Genomic DNA, 20,193 nt, shown 5'->3' with positions numbered 1-20,193 from the left:
TGGTGAGAGAATTTTCATTTTTGGGTGAACTATCCCTTTAACTTTCTGTGCAACATTAACTATTTTTTTTTAAGAAACAAATGGTGTTGATATAATATATTCATTTCTGTTTTTCAATTACGATTCTTTTGGCAACATACAGTTTGTTAAAGGAGACCAACATGTTTAGTATTTGAGAGTGAGTGTTAAATAATTTTACCTGTGACTCTTACTCCAGGGGGTCAGTGTACTGTTTACATCTCTAACCGGCCATTCAGCCTGAATGATGATCAACTGCACAAAGTGTTCTCCCTATTTGGAACTATTCTGTATGCCAAGGTATGATGGTCATTTTTCAAAGGAATGTGTTTCAACAGAACAGCCACATAACTCAGTAAAACATGTTGCCTCTATTCAGGTGATGAGGGAGGGTGGCTGAAGCAAAGGTTTTGGCTTTGTAAGCTCCACCTTCTCCATCCCATTTATCTGTTAAGAAATTAGGTGCCATGACAAAATTGATGAAAGAATTTATATAAACTGTAAAATTACATTTTAAAGAGTTTAAATAAATAATAATCGATCATGTTATAGATCAATTTAATAATGATTAAGCTTTGGATCAACCTGATTGAATCTGTTTGAATATTTACACTGAAAACTCTCTCCATTAGATGTTGTTTTCATTTGTTGGCCAAAAATATTCAAGCATATTGTGTAATAAAAGATCCCTTTACTGATGAAGGTAATGTAAAAAAAAATAAAAAATAAAAAAACAAAAAAAACAAAATTACATCTTACAATGACACACGTTTTATGAATTTTTGCATTTCAGGGACCATTACAATAAAAATAAAAAAATAAAAAAAATCAGTACAAAGCATACAAATAATGCTTATTTTGTGTAAAGTGATGAAAATACATGAATGTGTTGCACAGGTTCACAACTATGTTGGTGTCCCCTGGATTCTTCAAATCCTTCCTAAAAGTGCAGGTGATGTTACAGGAAGAGCTCTAATGAGAGCAGCTCATCAAGTACAGATCAATACCTCATGCAATCTACAGAACATCTTTCACCCTTACACACTGACCTCCAGTCATTAACAGTATCATTGTCACGGTCACAACACCCATGGTCTTCTCTAAAAATCCTTACACGTTTCTCTCTACAGCAACAGGTGGACTCATGACAACGGTCGTCCAGATCGATGTGGGGATTCTGGCACAGGACACTGGAGAGCTATGTGGCATCAGGACATTTGAGTTGCCCTGAGGCTCTTTGCTATAAGGTCAATACTGGATTTGAGGTATTTACTGAAATACAGCAGTGGCTGCATATCTGTGACATCAGTATTATTTAGAAAACAAAGTCATTAAGCTATTAAACCACAAAATAGTGAATATTGACATTACTGTAATACAGTTCATACGTTACTCTTTCAGTGTGTAATCAGTGATGTTTTGTGTGTTTTCAGAAGAATAAATAAGGCCCGTTGGTGTCCGGATGCTTGAGAATGAGGACCCTATTTTACCAAGGATGAAAAACCTCAAAAGTTTTATCTGTATTGCAAATACATTTAACTGCCTTAGCTCTTACCTTTTGTTTCGTTTTGGTTACAAAGGGTGATGCTGAATGATAACCATATTCATATACACCGTGATATTTAAATGGCACTCCTAGGTACTTAAAATATATACCATGATTTTATAAAAAACCATTGTGCCATGTCCAGAAACCAACCAAGGTACTTTTTAGTACTTCAAGTGCCCTTCTATGACTTAGTCACTTCTTTTCTGAACCCACGTCAATTAAAAGTTCAAAGATCAATGCATTGAAGATACAGTCTCTCTATTTTCAGCTGGCACAAGATAAAAATGAAATTTTTCTCAAATCATACTTTAATCAAAAACAGATCATGTACAATAAAACATAACCCCTTCCCTCTTAAAAATATCCCAATAAAATAATTGCTACATTTCTTAGTAATATAACACAATTATTGCATTTAAAATTGTTGCACAACTGAACACATATTCATTCACTAGTCACTTTAAATCCTATTGGATCTTAGTGTATCAGGTTGATGAGAATCCATCTGTGGAAAGGAATCTATCAATCATGTCGAATGATCTCTCTGGTTGGTCATAAGGCAAAATGTGCCCGCCTCCCCTGACAATGACCTAAAGAGGAGAAAACCAAAAGGAATTTGTTATCAATGAACTGTTGCATTTCTATAAATTAACCCTGGCTACAATAAACTCTAATACCTGTAGTGCCGTACATTTTCCTCTACAAACTAATGGTCGACCAGTGTGGGGGTTTTGATGGCCAAAGAATGATAGCAAATAAGATCAGGGGTGTAAAGTAATGAATTACAAATACTCACGTTACTGTAATTAAGTAGTTTCCCCAATAATTTTACTTTTTAAATAGTTTAAAAATGGTATACTTTTACTCAAGCACGTTTTAAGTGCTGTAACTGTACTTTTACTGCGCCATTTTTCCTCCGTCTGTGTTCCTTACTTCCCTGTCCTGATTTTATTTTTATTCATCAACATGATTGGCTACGAGAGTCTCGTGACTCCTGTCAAATCAAAATGCATAGAAAATTTGAATGGCAGCTGTAGATCAGGTGCCAAATGTTAAGGATGTAGGCTATGCCTCAAACAACAGTTCAACACCTGAAAATCCATGGCCGCACCTGAAAATGCTTTTCATGTGAGTTTAACTTGCTCAATCCAGAAATCAGCATTAATTCTGCCTCTAATTTGAAGAAACATATCGAGGTAAATTTCATATTTCTGCTTACTAGATTCTGTGTCTATAACATAGCCTTTAATTGAACTATCACTGAGATTATTGGGTTGATGTGAGAGATTAAGGCAATGTTATCAATAGGGTTGGGCGATAAAACAATCTTATGTTTATAAAAAAAAATAAATAAATAAATAATGTCCTCGATATCGATGATAAACTTTTGAATAATTTTCTATACTTAGCCTATGTTCTGCATCTAGACCATGGGTGTTCATTACATCAATCGGGATAGCAAGACCACCACTGGTTGGTTGATCTAAATAGCTGTGTGCTGTTTGAATGATCTTATGTTTGTGCGCTTTACATGTGCGTGTGTTCCATGAGCGCTATTGCGGGTATGCGCCTAAATGGTCAAATACACTTTATAATTCCGGCAATGCCGGTCTTGGTGAGGTATTAATGTAAACGTAGTTGGTTATGTATAAAGTGAATGTAAACAGTGGGACAAAACAAACGTATTTGTATCAAATGTCGGACTTAAAGTGTCCATGTAACTGAATAGACCACTGTCGAGTATGTTATAAAAAGGCCATTAATCAAACAACAATAACAAGAAAACCCCTCACTACGTTTGGCTGAATAACTTTAGTAGCTTTAAAAGTGTTAATTTAATATAGTAAAACAGTAACTTTTTTATATTAATGATATTTTTTTAATAATATTGTTAGTTTTTTTTTTAATAATACCGGCCGGATGTAGTGAGTGTGTTAATTTTTCAGGAAAGTAGAGATGATAAAATAAGTTATAATTATGCTTAGACTTTATCAAGTTTTTTCTAATGCCTGATAAACAAGTATCAACCTTTGTAGAGCAATACTTCAGGCAGAATAGTCCCATCAGTCACAAATACACTTCAGAAAATTGTGCACCATTCATTAGAATGAGAACAACTATTTCTGGGCTTAAAAGATACAACAATTAAAGCATTGTGGAACATTGTATCTTAAAAGGAGTACAGTGTGGCCCCCCATGTACTACTTAAAGAAATAGTCTTGAAACAAACTGTATGACTTCAGAATTGATATGACAGGTGTGGGTGAGAAACAGATCAATATTTAAGTCAATTTTTGCTAGAAATTCTTATCTCTGCCCAGTAGGTGGCAATATGCATGAAGAATGTGAATCACCAAAAACACAAGAAGAAGAATGTGAAAGTGAAAGTTAAAGTGGAGATTGACTGAGCAGGGAGGAGAATTTATAGTAAATATGGACTTAAATATAGAGATATTCTTCTAAAAATCTTAATATGTGTTCTTCTGAAGAAAGAAAGTTATACACATCCGGGATGGCATGAGGATGAGTAAATGATGAGAGAATTTTCATTTTTGGGTGAATTATTCCTTTAAAGTCCGATGTGGCCCCTGTATCAAACAACTTTTCCCACCCCTGCTCTACCTCCTCTATTGTGCGGGACATGACATGTCAAGTGACCCTGCTTTTTTAGCGTTTTTTGCATTCCTTGCATAGTTTTGAACATGTTTTATGCACAACAATAACTCGCTTTGTCGGCATTAAGGGCATTTTAGACCCTACACATAAATTGATTTTAATGTAATTGTTTAATATATTACGATTTAAAATGGTGATCAGTGTATTGAAATAACTTTTTTCATCTTTTCATCAGTCTCCTTCATTCACTGTAATCATGTCGCCCTTTTGTTTTTTTGAAATCAGATTCATGTAGTGTTTTTCTTAGATAAGTGATGTATTTTAAAATTTGGCAGCCAAAAATACCTATATTTTTTATTCTTTCTGGCAAACAGCCATAAAAGGGAAGGTACATTATGGTACATGTGCTACATTTTGAAATGGCAGCATACAGTGTTTATTATAACAGGGCATAGTTTTCGCAACTCAGTACTCAATACTCATGAGTACTTTTAAATGAGCTACTCTTTTACTCTTCCTTGAGTAGTTTTTAGGACAGGTACTTTTACTCACACAATATTTTTTGGGAAGTTTTTCAGTACTCTTTCCACCCCTGAATAAGATGTATAGACAATTGCTGTAAAATCAGTGTTCATTTACTCCATATGCTAAATGTATTCCAAACATGATATATATTTGTTTCTTATCTACTAGAAAGGCTGTGGTCAAATTTGAAACTGACACTAGGCAGGGTGACCAATTCTGTTAATCAACAGATGCTGATTATCTCAAAATGGCCAAATATTAATAAAAAATATGTTATATATATATATATATATATATATTAATTTTTATCCCATTTTCTCCCCATTTGGAATGCCCAATTCCCACTACTTAGTAGGTCCTCGTGGTGGCACAGTTACTCACCTCAATCCGGGTGGTGGAGGACAAGTCTTAGTTGCCTCCGCTTCTGAGACAGTCAATCCATGCATTTTATCACGTGGCTGGTTGTGCATGACACCACGGAGACTCCGCATGTGGAGGCTCATGCTACTCTCCGCGATCCACGCACAACTTACCACGTGTCCCATTGAGAGCGAGAACCACTAATCGCAACCAGGAGGAGGTTACCCCATGTGACTCTACCCTCCCTAGCAACCGGGCCAATTTGGTTGCTTAGGAGACACTCAGCACGCCCTGGATTCAAACTCGCGACTCCAGGGGTGGTAGTCAGCGTCAATACTCGCTGGGTACTACTACCCAGGCTCCCCTAAAAATTTTAATATTATTGATTAATCAGCCAGGTCAGTATGTGTCTATCACTACTGCAAACCCTCACCTGAAAGAACTCTCCCACTTGCCGTACATAACCTGCCACTTCAGTATCACCTGGCTGGACCTTCCAGGGGAAGCGCTCTGCATTTTTATACTCATCTGCTTTAGACCAGCTCACGGTGGGCAGGAAGCGCTCAGTCAGAGGGGCTGCAACAATGACATCAAGCTGCCCACTGTATATCAACACCTGTGAGCACGCACGAACGCACGCACACACACACACACACACACACACACACACAAACGTTGGTGCGGCTATCCTTATGAGGACTCTCCATAGACATAATGATTTTTATACTGTACGAACTATAGATTCTATCCCCTAACCCTAACCCTACCCCTAAACCTAACCCTCACAAAAAAACTTTCTGCATTTTTACATTTTCAATAAAACATAGTTTAGTATGTTTTAAGTGATTTGAATTATGGTGACACTAGAAATGTCCTCATAAACCACATTTACAGCATAATACCCTTGTAATTACCAGTTTGTAACCTAAATAAATGTCCTCGTAAACCACCCAAACCCACCCACACACACACACACACAAAGGACAAAGTTTAATCCAGAGATGGGCTCAAACCTAACAGACATAAACACTGAACAGAGTAAAAAAAAACTCCCAATCTACTTTCATGAGGTCATTTTTAATATATCGTAGTATCTTAAAGTCAAGTAATTTAAGTAACCACACATAGGCAGTTGTATCATATGGTGTAATTGTTTAATTCGAAATGAATAAATAAAAAAGTTCCCTCACCCTATAGTTGTCCATGAGAACACCTAACCAGGGCTTGATGGACTTCATAACATCCTGAAGCAGATGCTTCTCAACCTCAGAGCCATCATTGAATGTCAGATTCCCAACATGGATGGAACGTCGAACGTCTGGTAGTGTTACAAATGCAGAAAAATACTCCTGATCAGGAGGTTCCTGTTTAGAGAAGACACAGAATAAGACGCTATGCATTCAAACATGATGTATACAGACTGAATGCAGAAGAGGAGAATGGGTGTCATGTGTTTGCTTGAAAGAAGTGCCTAAACTGAACTGTGTGTGTCTCCTGGTACCTGACACTGCATGTAGTTGAAATAGTTTGTGCAACCAGTGGCGTTTTGATAGAAGGAGGGATAAGGAACAACATCACCATTCAGTAAGCTGTCAAACACCTAACGAAGAGAGAGAGAGGGGAAAAGATGATGATTTAGAGTTATACAAACAGATACTAAAACACTAAACCAAATCATCACTAATAAAAGCCCAAGTAACATAGATCCAATATGTTCTGAGTTGGACAAACTATAGACCATTTCAAGGACTATTCGTCAGTTTAAGGAAGTGACGTCTTTATTCCTTGAACATTTCCTAATAGTTGTCATAACAACAGTGGAAGTCGCTTCATTTATAGTGACTTTAACATGATTAACGTTACTAACGTTAACATGATTGTCAAAAAATGTCATTATTAAAATGAGGACCACGTTGTTCGGTGGCTGGATGCTCCCTTAGATCTCTGAAAAAGCAATGGAAAATGCATTTAATTTCAAAACCATTGCCATTAATAGAGAGTTGATTCTCCCTAACAGCTTTCACTCTTCTGGGAAGGCTTTCCATTAGATGTTGGAACATGTTGGATTTGTTCCTATTCAGACACAAGGGCATCAGTGAGGTCAGGCACTGATGTTGTTCAATGTGGTTGAAAGCACACAATTCTGTAGAAATGTCATTGTATGCCATAGAATTAAGATTTGTCTTCATCGGAAATAAGGCGTCTAGCAAATCCTAATAGATAGCAGTGGGTGTCCACATACAGTTGGCCATCTAGCGTCATGCTCACCTCAAATGCTTCCACCCATCTCTGCTCCTGTATGAGTTTGACTCCTGCATCTGTCTGCATCTTCACGTACTGCCTCTGCAGTTCATCTACAAGGCCGGTCTGATAGAGGAAATCTGAATATCCTCCCAGCATCTAAAACAGAGAGGATCAGAGAGAATGGGTTTGTTAACATCTGTACATAGAACATGGCATTTCTGTAACTCATTATTATTTTATATGTGATGTTCTATAGGCCACGCCCTCACTACGTGATTACTGCTCACAGACAAATATTTGAGGTTCCAATATTTTCATGTATGTTTGATATTATCGCCATTTTATATGATATTTTTGTTATTTTATTTTGTAAAAAAAATAAATAAATAAATAAAAAAGGGCAAAAATTGCAAAAATATTTTCCTCTATTATATTTATAATGTATCTAATATTGGTATTCTAGAATATATTGTATTCATTTCAAGTTATACAAATATCACATGAATTCTGAGTTTAGTACCTCATAAGAGTATCTATTGCTTCTAGAGCGAATATTAATAAACGAAAAGCCGATTTTGATTAAATGTAATTAATGAAATAAATTGTATAATTGCCAAAAAATCTAAAACCAAACATTCATGTTAAAGGAATAGTTCACCCAAAAATGAAAATTCTCTCATCATTCAGGGGGTATTAATAATAATAATAATAATAAATATTAATAATAATAATAATTATAATCATAATAATAATTAATAATAAAAAATAAATTAAGAAATGGATACACGTTGTAGGACAGACCTACCTTTTTTCTTCATTTAACTGATGCAGATTGCTGACGAAACTGAAACCAAACACTAAAAAATTAGCGCAGCTGATGAGAAGAGTATAGCTGCAGACAGAGCTACAAAAAGGGGCGGGAGCTCCAATCCGCCAGCAAAGATATAGGGAGTCCCTTACCTAACCCTGTGGAGATCTCCAGCCTGCAGATATACCTACTTGCAACTGATGTGCATGTCTTACCTACAAAAATTATAGAGGGGAAAAATACACAGCACGCAGACACATGTGCACTTGGCAAAGTCACTTGGAATCAAATAATAAATCACATCTTTTAACTTCACTGCCCTGCATTAGCATAATCACGGAAGTAAACTCGGTTTTATTTACATATAGAGTGGGAATTGAAGATCTGATTTTTTTCTGTTGGGCGGAGACACATTGATGTGGCCAAGTGTAAATGGGAGCTTATTCAATCGGATACCAATTCAATCAGTAAAAATGCATTAAGTGATGAAGTGTAAATACCCCCTTACTCACCCTCATGCCATTCCAGATGTGTATGACTTTCTTTCTTCTGCTGAACACAAACGAAGAATATCTCAGCTTTGTAGGTCCTTACAATGCAAGTGAAGTGCCAGAACTTCGAAGGTCCAAAAAGCATATAAAGGCTGCATACAAGTAATCCACAAGACTCCAGTGGTTTAACCCATGTCTTCTAATGTAAACTAATTGATTTTGGATGAGAACAGACCGACATAGAACTTTTTTCACTATAACTCTTTACAGCAGTCTTCTTGGCGATCATGATTTCAAGCTCTGCGCATGCGTCAAGCACTAGGAGGTGTAATCGAGCTTGAAATCATGATCGCCAAGGAGACTGCTGATGTCAAGATGTAGTGAAAAAGGAGCTTTGGTCTGTTCTCACTCAAAATAGATTGGATTGCTTCAAAAGACATGGATTAAACCACCAGAGTCTTGTGGATTACTTTTATGCTGCCTTTATGTGCTTTTTGAGCTTGAAAGTTTTGGTCACCATTCACTTGCATTGTATGGACCTACAGAGCTGAGATATTCTTCAAAAAAACCCTTCATTTGTGTTCTGCAGAGGAAAAAAAAAGTCATACACATTTGAGATGAAATGAGGGTGAGTAAATAATAAGAGAATTTTCATTTTTGAGTGAATTATTCCTTTACGAATTTACTAGATTACATTGAAGAATTTGACAAAAAAACAATGTGTTTTTAATATGGTTAGAAAACGGCACCATAAAAGTAAAAAAATGGCCCTCATAAAAACGTAATTTTAACTCTGATTTGAATGGCCAGCTGCTCATTCCCATGAACAACTGCCCGTTTCCATAGTGTATTTATGCAAGTCTGCGCTGTCATGTAGAATGTGCACTTCTACTACAACAACATGATTGATGACAGAAAAATTGTTGTGCAATGTGAGCGTTACAGCTATTTTGGTAGTCTGACAGTTGTTTATTGGTGGCATGGCCTTAAAGGAAATACCCTGTTCAACTCACCAGCTCAGGGTCACACAGACCATCTCCAATAGCCACTCCTTTAAAGTTGATCTTCACTTTGGCAGAGGGATTATTTTTGTGGATGTAGTAGCCAATTGCTGGAACATACTTTCCTGCATAAGACTAGGGGTTTAAAGTTTAAAATAGTCAATGTAAATACAATGACAACAAAATACTGTCAAGAAAACAATGGTTTGATGTTGTAAGAGATTAAGGTTCTGATTGCATTGTATTCATCCACAATGAGTTAATCAGAGAGAAATAGAGGTATGTATGAAAGTAATCTCTCGCCTTACCTCGCCCGTGGCGTAGAATGGATTAGGCTGAAACTCACTGAAGATCTGAAAGAATTGAGTCAGAGCACTGCAGAGAACAAAAAGGTAATCCATCACATGTATTTCACAAGAGAAAAGAGAATACTTGTCTTAGATATCCAGTAGACGTTTTGCCATTTTACCTGTACAGGTCTCTGCCCACATCATCCTGGTTTTGGGCAAATCCTCTGTCATCCTCAGTGAAACTCCACCCTGTGCCAACCTTGAAATTTTTAAAGGAAAGAGGCAAAAGGTCAATGTAAAATATTACTGCAGTTGAGTTGCAAACATATTGAAATTAATAAAGTTTTAAACTAAAATCCTTTAAACTCACCGGGTTGTCAATGTACAAAACTGAGTACCGTGATGTCCAAGGGAAATCCCTATAGCCCACTACAAAAAGACAGGAAAGAGTCAGACTGTGAACTTTCTAAATGTAATGTACTATAATGCACTTAAAAATTGCTAAGCTCCATCAACATTGCAAGTTTGTACTCACATGTGAGGTTCTTATGCACAAAATATGGGCCGTGCTCCACAAACAAGCCAAACATAGAGGTGCCCCCAGGTCCTCCCTGCAGCCATAGCAGCACTGGAGCAGTCTCTGGTCTCTCCTAAACACAAAACATGCAACAATAAATCAACAGCATGACAGCCCCCTTAAAAAACACTGATTGTAAAAGCATAAATAGCAGAAAAAGGCAATAAAATCTCAGGAGAGCCCTTGTGCTGAACCTGGAAAAAGTTGTGTAATTGTTTTGTGAATGACCTCTGAAAATACGCCTGACTTGAGTGCTGCCAGCTGACACAGAAGCTGCAGTCAGCAGACCTGTCTTATCTTTAGTATTGTTCATTTTGCAGTGGTATAAGCAAATTCACAGTAAAACAAAGTGTGTGTATGCAATGTTTCAATCGTCAGCATGTTACCTGTGCAGGGAAGAACCAGAAGAAAAGGTTACTGTTGTAGGTCTTGTTCACAGTGAGGTATCCTGAGTAACTCTTGACATTGGCACCAGAGAGGGGACCCACCAAACTCAGTTTTTTGGCTGCATACCCACAAAAGAGTTCAAAGAATTTGTATTAGTATGCAGGCGAGAAAGATCTGTGAATGAAGATAGGGGCTTTAAAGGAAAATGAAACTTCTGCCATAATTTACTCACCCCAATGACTTTCTTATGTAGAACACAAAAAGAAAATTGTTAATGTTTATTCAATACAATAGCAGTTGATAGTGACAGTTAACAGTTTATTGTTCACGTGAACAATCTTCTCAGTGCTCATGAACATGCAATGGACGTTAAGATTTTCACTGAAAAATAACTTAGGTTTCAGGCTGTTTCTAACCAAAATCGTATGCATTCAGAAGACTTGGAATATGATGCACTTGCAATATGTATGGATTACTTTTATGATACATTTGGGTGCTTTTTTAAGCTTTAAAGTGAATCACCAACTGCCACTGTATTGCATAAATGGACCAAGATATTTATTAAAAGTTGTACCTTTTGTGCTTCGCATTAGAAAAATACAGAAAAATCATGACATAATTATACATTCTAACGTGAACTCTTCCTTTAATTTGCGGGCAACTTTTTCAATTGTCAGTGCCGATATCTCCCAATAGAGCAGGGTATCCGAAATTAAAAGAATGGGTGAATCTAGCAAAACTTGTCAGCAAAATATTTCATCCCAAAATAAGAAATTTATGAGAATTTATATTTTGCTTAAAGAAAATAAAGCCTTCATATTTTTAGGATTGTTTTCTTTTTTTTTTTTTTTCGCCAATGTGATATTTTTTCATGTCAATTAAAAAGTAACTAAATGAAATGATAAATGTAATTCTCATTACTATAACATAAAAAACAACAGTATATTAAGCTGTAAAGTATTAATACATCATGATAGTATCTGTCTTACTGCCTTTAAAGGTGCAGTATGTAAGATTCAGAAACCCTTGTTATTAATGACACTTGTGGCCGTTAAGTGAACTGCAGCCAGCTACCTGTTGCTCATGCTCGCGCACACACTCTATAGGGACGTGAGCATCGACAAAAACAATGACATAACGTACAAAGAGGCTGAACGTGATTCACCGAAATCATGCTGACAGATGAGGTAGCATAATTAAAATTACAGTTATGATTGTTTTACTACAAACTTTGAGACTGCATATTATATTTGACTCTCCAGTGCTGGAACAGGGCTAAAACAAAGTGTGGATATAGGTCTGACTATGCGAGACTGTAGTTTGAAGTAATCACTTTTCTTTGCATGATACATTGACTGCATTTATATGATAGCCTATGTCGGCGTTAGCTAGCTAGCCAGCTTTATCAATAGCTGTTAGCTAAATTTGGTGGATGATGACAGTAGCTGTTTATGTTTGCTGGATTCCATCTCTAAGATAACATTACCACCTAGTGTTGCAGTTTGTTGTCGCTGTTGAATAGCGGAAGAGAAGCTATTACTGTCCGAGTTAAGGCTCTTGGGAGCACGCATAAACGTCACATCCTTTGGATTTTCCCGGCAAAAGCGACCCACTCCCTTCGCATGAAAATCAGTCCACAGGCTTTAATAGGCAACCTAGGAAGTCTGGGAAGGGCTCATTTTTTAAGTTGCGTTACAAGCCGTTCACACATTGGCAAAAAAAAGGCGAATATTACATGAAAAATTTTAAATATTGCACCTTTCATTTATGATGATTCAAATACAAAAAGTCTATAACAATATTTTTAGACTATAATAATTTATAATGTATATATAATACTATGTAATATAGTAAGGAGTGTCTAATGAGACATATTGGGCAAAGTTAAAAATACAATTATTTGGGGGCGAAATGTGATCTGGACATATTTTTTGAGCGATTCACCTGAAAACTTATTTTACATACTGTTTACTCAAAATTCAATAATTAAAAAAACATCTACATGAAACTGAAAATGTGCATTATCTACTAACAACGCTGTTGTTAAATTAAGGAACTGAAACAAGGGGAAACTTCCACTTCTGTTAATCACTTATAGTGTGCTTGGCTGTAGACTGATGCTGATCATTTCAAAATGGTCAAATACTGGTTGATCAGTCAGCCTGGCTGATATATCGGTCAGTTTTAAAGTCCAAATGGGATATCAACCCCATTTCAACCTATTCTTTACGTATCAAACTACCATTCGGTGCATTACAATAATAATAATAATAATAATAATAATAATAATAATAATATCTTTGAACAGAATCATCCTAAACTTCTATGATACATTTACTAACATCCTATTTAACAGATGTTTATGTTGCTTCGTGAAGTACTGTGATCTAATTGCATGTGCACTGAAAGCATACCTTCTTCTATTCTGCCTTTCTCCAGATAGGGGGTGAGCAGCAGAGGTGCGCCCGGATCGGGACCATCTGAACCGCTCATCACACGGTGTGACCTCCGACAGAAGAATGAGGAACAGCCGCGGGAGCTGACCGACTCCAGCACAACCCAGAGAAACAGCAGCCTCAGTGTTTCCTTCAGCATGATCAAGCTTCAACAATTTACAGCAAAGAAATATGACACGGGGATTAATGGTCATGATATTACATGGCTCTTATTACCTGCTGTCTGCCTGTACATGTCCCAAACACACATATTAGATGAGAGATAGTCCATAGTTTTAAAGCAACCACAAAATTTCCCCGTCAGTCTGTCGATCATGGCGAAACTGAGCCAATACAGACATTAACGTAAAAGTACGATATATATATATATATACATAAAAGAATTTGAGTGAAGCACATGAAAACATACAATGCGCATCAGTGGCAATTTCTGAAAAACCACTGTTTAGTCACTATCAAACTATTTCAAACACCTTTCCCTGATCGAGTTACCTTGAATACAGATGCCAGTAAGAACTCAAGAGGTCGTTTACATCGGTATATGAATCTGGACTGTAAATAATGAAGTCGTTAAAGTCACGTTGTTGATGTGCTGCAGTCACATGATTATATGGGAACTGTCATGTGATCTGCAGTGTCATGTGATCTGCAGTGAAACATGAGTGGATAATGTTTCTCTCTAGCGGCCGATTTGAAAGAGACGGTCCACCTTTTGTACCATTATTTTATACAGTGTAATCTGTACACTAGTACGTTTATACTATATATAAGAAATATCACATGAACAAGAGTGTTGTTTTAATGAAAATCAGCACTTTAAATAGATGTGAGGACCTTTCAGGGAAAGTGATGAGAAAAATATCACACAGTTAATTCCGGTCCTCATATCTGATTGGTCTAGTGGTGTTCCAAGAGCTGATACAGTTCAACAGCACTATTAGTTTCACTCCACTTATAGTGTTCATGGCTTTCCAAACAGTGGTGGTGGAGATTCTGATTCCTCGTTTATTCTGATTCCATTCAATGAATTGTTCAATGACCATGTGATTTGTCAAATAACACGTTCATCACAGGAACAATGGAATGATTCATCTACTTAAATGATTCAATCTAAAACTCTGATTCGATCACAAACAAAACACCACTAGTTCAAAAGATGAGCTGTGTCCAAAATCGTGTCCTGTCAGAGTAAACTTCATTTGACGAAGAATGCACTTTTTGGCCAGTAAAAAAGTATGCTCTTCAGGTATGCAGTTGAGTAGTATGTAGATTATATTCCGAATATAGGCTACTTCATCCGGGAAAGTGGGCATTGTCCCCTGACGTGAATATATGACATAGTACCAACAAACGCAAATATAATCTACTCTGGTTTTGTTAAACAAGCACAATTTAAGCACAGAGAACGATTTTTATTATGGCAAGCTGATTTAGCTTTTAATGCCCCCAGCGTTACTCGTTGTAATAGTATTTTTTACTAATATTATTTGAATTAGAGAGCTCTACAATAGATTTTCTACAAGTAAGAATTCCAATTATAGAGCTCTATGATTAATTTTTTTTAGTGGTAAGAATTCCAAATGCAGAGCTTTCTATTTCCATTTTTAATAGTAAAAAAAAAAAAAAAAAAAAAAAAAAAAAAATTGTTTTACTGGGGCTCTCTAATGACATTTTTTACTAGTAAGAATACAATTGCAGAGCTCTACAATTGAATTACAGAAAAAAAATACAGTGAATTACAGTAAATATTCCAATTAAATAGCTCTGCAATTCGATTCTTACCAGTAAAAAATCAATTACAGATCTCTCTCATTAAATTGTTATTAGATTTTAGAGCTCTGTAATTAAAAATAATGGCAGTCAATGGAAACATATGACAAGTAAATATTAAATTGCAGAGCAACTGAGTATTGGGGTTTGCTTTTGGAGCGGCTTCCTTGGCAGCTTGGGCTGGTTGAGTATTGGGCCGGTCAATTGCCCCACTCTTATTTATTAAGCGCTGCCATTTACTGCTGTGCATGGAAAACACCAAATACTCCAAAAGTTTGACGAAACACTGCTACCCGATTAAACCACACAGCGGCCCTCCCTCGCAAAGCATCACCTGGCTGCAGCGTGAGATGCTTCACAGTCAAATGTGCATTTCTATATGACAGATAATATGCAGTATTATTATTGATAACTGCATTTGCAATTCAATAATAATATCACTATATACAATATTATCAACCCCCCCATTGTGGGGGAATGCATGGGCCAGCTGAATAGTTCCAGGGCTGATTTTTTGTCCCAGTCCAGCCCTGGACAAGGTAAATGAGCAGGCGGGGTCAGGGGAGCACATGTCTAACACAAACACAAACATAGCCATGTCTTTATGCACAAAACAAAGATGAACACACCAACAGAACACAGAAGGGAGAGGACTGCCAGAACAGGATCATGACAGTGAAATGCTGGGAACATTAAACAATAATTTGGCATTCCATACTCTTGCACGTGTGATATTGCTTAATAATAGGGTAATATTGCGAAATTATATTTTTTATAGATTCTTTTTCCCCTGAAATTTATGGGAATGAAAGCAATGGCTCATGACATGTCAATTTTGTACATGGAACACCACACTTAACAGGCATGTCACTTTTTGAACATGACACAGCACACTTATACGACATGCAACTTTTGAACATAACAGTTTTGAACAGCACACTGCGGAGGCGTACTGTATAATTTTGCAATATATTCATTGGTCACACCACACACGTGTATAACATGGTCAGGGGGTATGTGCGCGCGAGCGTCTCTTCCTCTTTAAGAAGGCGGATTCGCCCGTGCACACAGTGTGTGTTTATTACGAGCCTTAAAGTGGCACATGGAAACAATACAGTAAAATCTCAGTCCCTGAATATGGCGAAGCCCACTGGCACTGCCAGCACACGGAACGGCCGGGAAGTTTTTTTCGCATTTTGATTTTATTACGGCGAAGAGTAGATAAGTTGTCGTATTTTCTGTTTTTATGCACATTTGGAGGTTGTATCAACTAGTTTCTCCATATGGTTCAAATGCTGCCACACACGCGACAGTAAATGCGGCAGCGCTCGCGACTCCCGTCTAACCCGACACTCACAGCTGGATATCATCGGCTGAGAGCTGAAGACAGTGCGTTAATTCAGAGGTCACTGACTGAGATGGAAGAACTGTCAAGCCCTAACAGACGCCAGTAAGCAAGGATATTCATTGAATTAGACGCGATGGCAGTGTCCAGTAATTCCAGTCTATCGGGTTCCTCCTCCGTCTCCTCGGGTGAGTACTATGAACCAAAATGAAAGCGTGATCAGTTATTTGGGAATATGAATTACCTTTGGTAAATCTAATGGCGTGATGATAATAGCTAAATGGAGATGATTGACAGTTTCGTTTCTGTGGCTTTGGCTGTATTATGAAATCAGACAGGATAGAACATGGTGAAGAGGTGTGTGTCGTTCCCAAAATCTGTTTCTTCATCCAGTATGAGCTAGACCTACCTTTTACTTCATGCATTGCATATAGCACTACCAATGCATGGTGGCAGAGCACAGCTGTAATGGCACAATCACAGAGCATTAGTTCTAAATGCCACCACAATCTGAACGAACACACACACACACACACACACACACACACACACACACACACACACACACACACACACACACACAGACAGAGACACAGAGTAAATGTTACAATTAGGTGTTATTTTAGATTTCTTTCTGCAAAATGAATATAAAGGGGGAGACTTGTTGGTGTTTAATGTTTTGTTATGTGGAGATTTAGAGGAAGTTCTGATATGTTGTAGTTTTGGGGGTTACCATCATGATGAAGAGTGGAGCTTGATCCTAGGTTGAGGGCCAATAATATTAGATATTAGAAGTGCACTTAGTAACTTTTTGTTCTTGTCATTTTGGACTTACAGGGACACCTAGTGGTGTGGATGCAGCTTCGTTCAAAATCAAGTTTTTCACTATTTGCAATCAGACATGATCAATTTGATCCAAGAGTGAAAGTGTCCATTAACAAGATGGTTACTGAGATTAAGTGAGTAGTATTTAGCTGGTCATGTGATTAAAAAATGGCAGCCCCCATGAGGGTGCCCCTGCCCCATGTAGAATAAAACAGCTTTTATAAGGTTACTGTTATGACTAAAGTTCTCATCTCATGTGAGTGGTCGTGATTTTATACATATGCTTCAAAATTACAATTCATTTCTTTAGGAGTAAAACTTTTTTTAACAGGGAAAAATTACTGAGTGCACCTTTACTGAGTGCACCAAGTGTAGTGACCAAGTTGCACTCAGTAGTGTTTCCCATCAGCATGTGTTTAGCATGCTAACATTTCCTGTCAGTAGCATATCGCTAAAAGTGTTTCATTTGAGTTATCATTACATGTGAAATTTTGTTGGGTGTACATGATTCAGTTAGGTTCCGTCTACTTGAAGTATTTAAGTTAAAATTACTTGGCCATTTTAATTTAAGTGAACTCGTTTCAAACATGTAGGAACCACTGTCTATGATTGAATCAAGTTCAGCCAAACAGGTTTTTTTTTTTTTTTTTTTTGGGGACGGAGGAACCAAAAACTGGTTTCAACACATACAAACGCATTTCCCACCCATCGTCTAAAGGGATCTAGGTTACAGCAGGTATATATCCTAAATCCTAAGCAAATTTCTTTTACAATTATTATTTTCTTTTTAAGTCATCAAATATTTCCATGGGTGTGTGATGAAAGCTAATTACATTAAAAGCAGTGCCTCTCTCAGTTTAATTCACTTGAGAGGTTTTCTATTATCCTGATCTTATTATCCACAAGAAATCATTGGAGTTGAAAATGAGCTTTTAATATAGGCTGTCATCTTCCTAACTAAGCGTCATACCGGTTTGAGCAGCATTATCACAATTGTGGAGGTGCCTATTTACCTGTACCTTTAATTGCCTGTCTATTTTCACAACTTTTGACTGGTTTTCATACCAAATTGCCTCACTATGCATCTCTAACACACCAGCACACCCCAACGTGTAGTGTATGTGTATTGCATGACTGATTCACAATCTGTGTGGTTAGATTAGAAATACACATTAGTTGAAAGGAAACCCCTTAAAGCGTAAATGTCTAGCATCAGGCTGGCTGGCGGTATGAGAAACGAGAAGGTGTGCAGGTGTTTAAATACACTGAGCACAAATGTGAGGAGAGATAAGGCCTGGTTGGACAAGCACTCAAAATTACTCTCACATAGAATTGCTTGTTTACACCCTGTTCTGGACACGCTGCTCTACTTGGCATTGCTTTTGTGAGAACAGAGGGGGGACATGTATGATCTGAGGGACAGTATCTGTCTCAAGGGAGAACATGTTCAAATAACAAGCAATTCACTGGCAAAGCTTAAGGCTTTGTTGAACGGGTGTGGAAAGTAGAACCGTTCTAAAGGGATAGTTCAGCCAAAAATGAAGATATGTCATTATTTACTCACCCTCATTTTGTTCCAAACATGTTCCAAGCTTTCTTTCCTCCATGGAACACAAGTTACCATTCATTTTCAATGCATATTTTTTCCATACAATGAAAGTGAATGGTGACTGATGGTAACATTCTGCTTAACATCTCCTTTTGTGTTCCACAGATTCAGCTTATTCACACTTATTCACTTACCCTGATGCCATCCCAGATGTCTTTCTTCAGCAGAACACAAATTAAGATTTTTAGAAGAAGATAGATCTCTGTTAGGTCCTTATAATGCAAGTACATGGGTGCCAGCACTTTGATGGTCCAAAAGTCATATTTAGGCAGCATAAAAATAATCCACATGACTCCAGTCGATCAATGAATGTCTTCTGAAGCGAATCGATAGGTTTATGTAAGAAACAAGTCGATAATTTAAACGTTTTTCGTTTTAAATCTGCGCTTCTGTCCAGGGCTCTGATGCTGTTTGAAATGGCCGAACTCTCGCGTAAAGTTCGTTCTTCTGTTGTAAATAAGCACTGCTTATGAATTCTAGCGTGAACTCGCCGATGCGCTTACATCACGCAACAGCTACATGATGTGTCAACTTCTGGCAAGAAGTGCTTTTTAAAAGTTAATAATGTTTAAATTATTAATTTATTTTTTACACGAACGTATCTGTGATGAGGAGGAGGGCGGGGCCGGGCCGTGACTACGTACGCCCGGCCCCCAATCGGGCTAATCAGCCAAGGAGAGGGATGAGTGCCTCAGAATGTGGCATTTCGGGAAAGAGAGAGAGCCACATGTAGCTGCCATGTGTGTGTTTATGTTGTGTGTCTATTTGTTTTCATTAAACATTATTTTGACGGTTCAGCCGGTTCCCGCCTCCTCCTTTCCCAACCTAAACCTTGCCACAGTATCGATTTGCTTCAGAAGACATTCATTGCTCTAACTTCTTCTACAAATCTTAATTTGTGTTCTACTGAAGAAAGACTGTCATACACATCTGGGATGGCATCAGGGTAAGTGAATAATGAGAGAATTTTGCCGTTACATTTATCATATTAATACTTAATATGCAAGAGCAAGAGAGAGTTTTTCCAATGAAAAACTGTTGTGAGGCCGCGTTGATTCAGAAATGTTTACACACACTGACCTCTGCTCAGATGAGGTTTATTGTGTGTATGATTCACTTCATGCTTACTGCAACACTTTGCACACATGTGCACACACACAGAACCACATTTCCTCCTTTAGGCCAAGCTTGGACTCTTGAGAGCCAGGAGGGGATGGATCAAGACAAGCCAACGCAGCCCTGTGGTCACCATGCATTCCCAAATAGATTATCTCACATGCATGTTGCTGAAGCAGCAGAACTGCACTGCAGCCACAAGGCTT

General features: G+C 37.4%; 2 protein-coding genes across 4 annotated transcripts in view; one reads left to right on the top strand and one right to left on the bottom strand.

The window, feature by feature from the left end:
• Window positions 1-1,665: 1,665 nt before the first annotated feature.
• cpvl (carboxypeptidase vitellogenic like) lies at window positions 1,666-13,942 on the bottom strand (the record flags this gene model as incomplete). Its single annotated transcript, XM_051718302.1, has 13 exons — window positions 1,666-2,157; window positions 5,502-5,684; window positions 6,259-6,432; window positions 6,570-6,668; window positions 7,337-7,468; window positions 9,625-9,747; window positions 9,921-9,987; window positions 10,082-10,161; window positions 10,273-10,331; window positions 10,438-10,552; window positions 10,866-10,984; window positions 13,281-13,468; window positions 13,815-13,942. Coding segments are annotated over 13 exons (1,572 nt in total), but the record flags the coding sequence as incomplete, so codon positions are not given.
• A 2,215-nt stretch (window positions 13,943-16,157) lies between these two features.
• The window catches only part of LOC127453058 (beta-chimaerin-like), a 79,190-nt gene continuing 75,154 nt past the window's right edge, over window positions 16,158-20,193 (top strand). For all 3 annotated transcript variants that reach the window (XM_051719070.1, XM_051719069.1, XM_051719068.1), the window contains exon 1: window positions 16,158-16,625. In XM_051719070.1, the coding sequence (XP_051575030.1) occupies window positions 16,574-16,625 (52 nt within the window). In that variant the 5' untranslated portion in view covers window positions 16,158-16,573. The remainder of the gene's footprint in view (window positions 16,626-20,193) is intronic.

Source organism: Myxocyprinus asiaticus, chromosome 15 (genome assembly GCF_019703515.2).
Source record: "Myxocyprinus asiaticus isolate MX2 ecotype Aquarium Trade chromosome 15, UBuf_Myxa_2, whole genome shotgun sequence".
Lineage (NCBI taxonomy): Eukaryota > Metazoa > Chordata > Actinopteri > Cypriniformes > Catostomidae > Myxocyprinus > Myxocyprinus asiaticus.
The sequence above is the reverse complement of the archived record's forward strand: the minus strand, read 5'-3'. Positions and strand labels throughout refer to the sequence as shown.